The sequence below is a fragment of the Neopelma chrysocephalum genome, unplaced genomic scaffold (assembly GCF_003984885.1).
Source record: "Neopelma chrysocephalum unplaced genomic scaffold, ASM398488v2 Primary Assembly neopelma1_143236, whole genome shotgun sequence".
Lineage (NCBI taxonomy): Eukaryota > Metazoa > Chordata > Aves > Passeriformes > Pipridae > Neopelma > Neopelma chrysocephalum.
Window position 1 is genome coordinate 1 of NW_020932738.1, and position 5999 is coordinate 5999.

At 63.0% G+C, this 5999-nt stretch overlaps 1 protein-coding gene across 1 annotated transcript; it reads right to left on the reverse strand.

The window, feature by feature from the left end:
* Positions 1 to 4004: 4004 nt before the first annotated feature.
* LOC113962306 (keratin, type II cytoskeletal 5-like) lies at positions 4005 to 5495 on the reverse strand (the record flags this gene model as incomplete). The annotated part of the gene is made up of 4 exons (XM_027673077.1): positions 4005 to 4291; positions 4406 to 4440; positions 4827 to 5047; positions 5370 to 5495. Coding segments are annotated over 4 exons (669 nt in total), but the record flags the coding sequence as incomplete, so codon positions are not given.
* Positions 5496 to 5999: the final 504 nt, after the last annotated feature.

Below are 5999 nucleotides of genomic sequence, written 5' to 3' on the forward strand. Positions count from 1 at the left end.
TATCCCATCCTGTTGCTCCTCTATCCCATCCTGGTGCTCCTCTATCCCACTCTGGTGCTTGGCTGGCGGTACCCAAAGGAACCCGAATCCCCCACATCCCCTTTTAAGACCTTTGGATCTCTCCCCAACCCCAGTCAGGGCCGTTGGGGCTGTGACCTTCCCTGAGCTCCACGTGGAAAACCAGATCCACCAGGCTGAAGGTGCTCCCAGATGTTGCCACATCTCCTTTCCCACGGCCCCAGGGCACGTCCTTTCTCCTGATGAGGAACATGGAGCCCTGGAAATGGGGCTGCTGAGGAACCCCGTGACCTCAGAGCAGCTCTGTGACCTCAGAGCAGCTCTGTGCCCGCACAGCCCCCGTCCCTCAGCTCCATCCTGCCCCCGGGGCTGCCCCTGGGCCCGTTTTCCATCCCAGGAACGTGTGGAGTTTAATTTCTCCCCGTTAAAACAACCCGGATCCACACAGTGAGCTGGGAATCCCAGAACCTGCTGAGCTGGAAGGGACCCACAGGGTGGACATTAAAGGGGGATCCCACTGGTTCCAGCCCCGGCATTCCATGAGAAGTTGGATCGCTGAGCTTTCCCATCTTTTTATCCCACCACGAGCTTCCAGGTGTGGGAATCCAGGCTGGAAGGAGGCACCTCCCGAAGGGACATTTGGGGTCCTGGGGGCACTTCCCCAGGGGCAGGAGCACCCCCGGGAGACGAGGATTCAGGTTTCAACCCCCCCCAGGGCTGCTTGAGGGGGAAATGTCCCTGGGAGAGGGGGACCCGAGGGGATCAGAGGGTCTGGATGCTCCGGGAAGGTGGGACCCCCCGAGCTGGGAGGATGAGGAGGGAGGGGAGAGGTGAGAGATGGGAGAGATCTCACTGAGGAGGGAGGGGAGAGGTGAGAGGTGGGAGAGATCCCACTGAGGAGGGAGGGGAGAGGTGAGAGATCCCAGTGAGGAGGAAGAGGATCAGTGAGAGATCCCAGAGAGGAGGGAGGGGATCAGTGAGAGATCCCACTGAGGAGACAGGGGTGTGTGAGAGATCCCACTGAGAAGGGAGGGTGAGAGATCCCACTGAGGAGGGAGGGTGAGAGATCCCACTGAGGAGGGAGGATGTGTGAGAGATCCCACTGAAGAGGGAGGGGTGCGGTGACAGATCCCACTGAGGAGGGAGGGGATTAGTGAGAGATCCCACTGAGGAGGGAGGGGTGTGTGAGAGATCCCACAACTCCCGAGGCGCTGTGGGGACAGGAGGAAGGGACTCGGTGTCCCAGCACAGGGAGGGATCCTCGGCGTGTCCCGCGCAGGGAGCTGGGCTGGGTGATCCCGGTGGGTCCCTTCCAGCTCGGCACATTCCCTGCTCCCACGATCCTGCGCCGGGAGGGCTCCGAGCCTTTCCCTGCTCTGGGTCCCCACCTGCTGGAGACGCCGGGTGGGATTTGGGAGGTGCCGGGTGGGATTTGGGAGGTGCCGGGTGGGATCTGGGAGGTACCGGGTGGGATTTGGGAGGTGCCGGGTGGGATCTGGGAGGTGCCGGGTGGGATCTGGGAGGTGCCAGGCGATGGGCGCGGGGGTCCCGCCGGGGCAGGAGCTCGGAGGGGTTTCCCTGAGGCTTCTCCAGGACGTTCCATGAGGGGCTTTTCCCTTCCAGGCACGGCTGATGTCTCCCTTCTCCTCCCTTCCCGGCTGGAGTTTGCAGGGATTGAGGGCTGGGTGAGGGGCTGGGTGGGCACCAACCAGGCCCCTTTGGGGACCCCGAGGGCTGTGGGTCCTTCCTGGTCTGCTTCCCTCCTGCCCCGGCCCCTTTCTTCACCCTTGGTTTGTGGTCCTGCCTCCAGGGCTGGATTCCCACCTCAGATTCCTGCCTTTAGAGTTCCCACCTCGTGTTCCTGCCTTCAGGACCGAGTTCTACCTCATATTCCTGCCTTTAGAGTTCCCACCTTTTATTCCTGCCTTTGGGGTTCCCACCTCGTGCTCCTGCCCTTGGGGTCGGGTTCCCACCTCTGCCCCCTCCCTGCTGCCCCAGGGATCCACCCCTGGCCCTGGCAGGGAGTGAGATCCAGGGGATGCCCCCAGAGCCCCAGGAGGGAGCCTGGAATCAGTTCAGGAGCTGAAACTCTCTATCCAGGGGCTCGTGGAAACCCCCCTGGGGGGGGCTGGTGGGAACTGGGGGTCCGGGTGCCGAGGACACCTCGAAGACTTTGGGTTCATTCCAGATGAAGCCAAGGCCCCAAAACTGCCCTTCCAGAGGAACAGCCGGGATATTTCGTGGGATATTTGGGGACAGCTCCGTGTGCCAGCACGGGGTGTGCAGGTTTGGGGCTCTTTGCCCTGTGCCCACCCCCCCCAGGGGCTGTTCCTGGCCAGGGCCATGTCCCCGTGCTCCATCCCCTCCCTACTGTGACACTGATCCCTCCATCCCTCCGTGTCCTCCCCGTGCTGCTGATTCCAGGGCTGGGCTCCTCCAACCTTGTACTAACTAATGGCTTCCCCAGCTCATGAATCCCAGCTAAACCTTCGGGAATCCTCCTTTTCCCACCTCCCTCCGGCAGGGACAGGCAGAAAGGGCAGCTGTGCAGGTCACCCCCACGGGGGGATTCATCCAGCTTTTGGCTCAGTCCTGAGGCAGCTTTTTCTGCCCCGTGTCTCAGTCCTCCATCCATGGAGTCATGGAATGGTTTGGCTTGGAAAACACCTTAAAGACTGTCCCATTCCAGCCCCCTGCCACGGGTAGGGGCACCCTCCACCAACCCAGGCTGCTCATCCCACCCTCCTTCCCACCTTCCACCACTCCAGGCTGCTCATCCCACCCTCCTTTCCCCTTTCCATGAGCCCAGTTGTTCATCCCCCCCTCCTTCCCACCTTCCCCAACATGTCCCAGAGCCCAAGTCCTAAAACTGAATTTTTTTTCCCAAGGAGACGATCCTTTCTCACCACAGTGGGACCCATCCAGCTTTTGGCTCAGTCCTGAGGCAGCTTTTCCTCCCCTGTGCCTCAGTTCTCCAACCATGGAATCATGGAATGGTTTGGCTTGGAAGGGACCTTGAAGGCCACCCAGTTCCACTCCCTTGCCATGAGAAGGGGCACCTTCCACCGCTCCAGGCTGCTCATCCCACCCTCCTTTCCCCCTTCCACCACTCCAGGCTGCTCATCCCACCCTCCTTTCCCCCTTCCACATGCCCAGTTGCTCATCCCACCCTCCTTTCACCCTTCCATGAGCCCAGGCTGCTCATCCCACCCTCCTTCCCACTTTCCCCGACTTGTCCCAGAGCCCAGCTCCTAAAATTGAGTTTTGTTTCCTCAGGGAGCCGATCCTGTCCCAGATCTGGCCCCGGAGTGTCCCCCCCCCGCAGCAGGGACAGGGCACAGGCACCCCCGGGCCGGCAGAGAAGAAAAGCCCAAGCCCAGCAGGCTTTAAAAATGTCAAATGCTCTTTATTGGACCTTCCCGTGTGTTGGGCCTGGAGGTGAAGGGGCTGCAGCCCCGGGGACAAGGAGTCAGAAACCAAACACACACCAAGCAAAGCCTTTCCCGCGGGGGCCTGAGAGAACAGAGGGGCTGGGGGGGGAAAAAATCTTGTTGCAGACAAAAACCTTTGGAGGTTGTAACCGGAGTCGCAGGCAGAGGCTTTGGGAGCCTCTCGGAGGTGTTTTCGCCGCCGAGGACCCGGGGCTGTGGCTCCACAAAGTGGTCAGACGTGGATTAGGACGAAAGAAACCTCGTCCCCGACCAGCGAAGCGCTTCCCCTTCCCTTTGGACGCGTGAATCCAAAGGGAGACCGAGGACAGAGGGGCTCCCCGGGGTCCGCAAAGCCCCGCCGGGGACCCGCTACAACCGGTGCTTCGGCCAAAGGCGCTCCGGGTTCCGGAGGGGGGGTCCTGGAGCCCCCCCCCCACGGGCCCGGAGCTGAAGGACGGAGGAAGGAGAGGGTCTAGCGCAGCTATTTACACCCTGGGTGCGCAGGGCAGGGGCAGGCGGGACCCGCTCCCGCCGCCCCCGGGGGGCTCTCCGCCCTTATCTGATGGTCTTTTTGCTGGTGGTGGTCTTGGAGACGATCCTGACGCTGCCGCCCGTGCTGGAGCTCACGCCTCGGCTGCTGCCGGAGCTGAAGGTGCTGCCCCCGCCGTAGCTGAGCCCCCCGAAGCCGCCGCCGCTGCCTCCCCCGAAGCCTCCGGCGCTGCCTCCCCCGAAGCCGCCGCCGCTCACGGAGAATCCGCCGCCGCCGCCCATCCCGAGCCCTCCGCCCATCCCCAGGCAGCTCCCGCCGCCGTATCCCATCCCGCTGGAGCTGCTGACCACGGCTGGGGGGGAAAACACACCGGGAACACCCGCGTTAGGGTCCCGCTGCCCCCACACACCCCAAACTGGGGGGGTCTGTCGGGAGAGGGGAGAGGGGAGAGGGGAGAGGTACTTACAGACGCTGACGGCTCCCACTCCTTCTCCAGCCAGCCTGTGGGGAAAGGGGAAAGTGAGGAATGACGCCGAAAACTGTCCGTGAGAGCACCCAACGAGGCTCCCGGGGGTCTCTGGGCTGGGGCAGGGCCGGGCCACAGGCGGGAGGTGACAACGCGCGTTTTGAGCAGTGCCAGGAGGTGACAACGCTCGTTTTGAGCAGTGGCAAGAGGTGACAACGCTCATTTTGAGCAGAGCCGGGAGGTGGCAACGCTCGTTTTAAGCAGAGCCAGGAGCCGGGGGAACGAAGCTTTTCCTCCAACGCTCGTGATTTAACCGTCCCTCTCTGGCCCGGAGCTCCGGCCCCTCGGGAGGAGCTCTCTGAGCGCAGGGAGAGGGTCCCTGCCCTGAGGAGCAGCACACGACAGGTCCCCGTGTCCCCACCTGCTCTCCTCCCCTTCCAGCAGCTTCCTGTAGGTCGCAATCTCGATGTCCAGGGCCAGCTTGACGTTCATGAGCTCCTGGTACTCCCGGAGCTGCCGGGCCAGGTCCTGCTTGGCCTTCTGGAGGGCGTCCTCCAGCTCGCTCAGCTTGGCCTTGGCGTCCTTGAGGGCCATCTCCCCGCGCTCCTCGGCCTCGGCGATGGCGGCTTGGAGGTTGGCACACTGGGAGGGAGGAGAGCAGGGACCCGGTTGGCTTGGGATGCCCCAAACCGCTCTCCCGAGCGTTGCTGGGGGGGTGCAGACACCAGGGTGGCACTGAGAGCTCAGAGAACCACAGGAGGATCACAGGAACCATCGAGTCCAACTCTTAACCCCACACAGGACACCTCAAAAGTGTTGTCCTTGAGCTCTGCCAGGCTTGGCACCGCTGCCCTGGGGAGCCTGGTCCAACTCCTGGTGGGACTTGGCTCTTCCCACCATGCCCGACCTCCAACAGCTCCCACCCCCCCTGCAGGACCACCCTGCAGGACCCCCCCCATCCCACCTGTTTCTTGACGCTGTCGATCTCGTTGCGCAGCCTCTGCACCATCCTGTTGATCTCCGAGATCTCGATCTTGGTGTTCCTCAGGTCGTCCCCGTGGCGCCCGGCCGAGACCTGCAGCTCCTCGTACTGGGACGGGGAGGGAGAGCACTGGTTACGCCCCGAGGGGGGGGCTCAGGGGAGCAGAGGGGACCGCGGGGCACTGGGAGCAGGTCTGGATGTGGGGAAAGGGCCGGGGGACAACGTTCCCTTGGGAAAGCTGACTGTGGAAGGGCAGCATTTGCCCTCGGTTGTCGATGCTTGGCATGATTGCACAGAGCCCCCACAACAGCCCGGGAGGGAAAGGGTGTCAGGTCAGAGCCACCAGCGAGCCCGAGGTCAGGGCACTGACATCCCCTGGATCCTGGGAATCAGGCCGTGCTCCCAGGAATCAAGCTGTGCTCCCAGGAATCAGATTGTGCTCCCAGGAATCAGCCTGTGCTCCCAGGAATCAGGCCGTGCTCGCAGGAATCAGGCTGTGCTCCCGGGAATCAGGCTGTGCTCCCAGGAATCAGCCCATGCTCCCGGGAATCAGCCTGTGCTCCCAGGAATCAGCCCATGCTCCCGGGAATCAGCCCGTGCTCCCAGGAATCA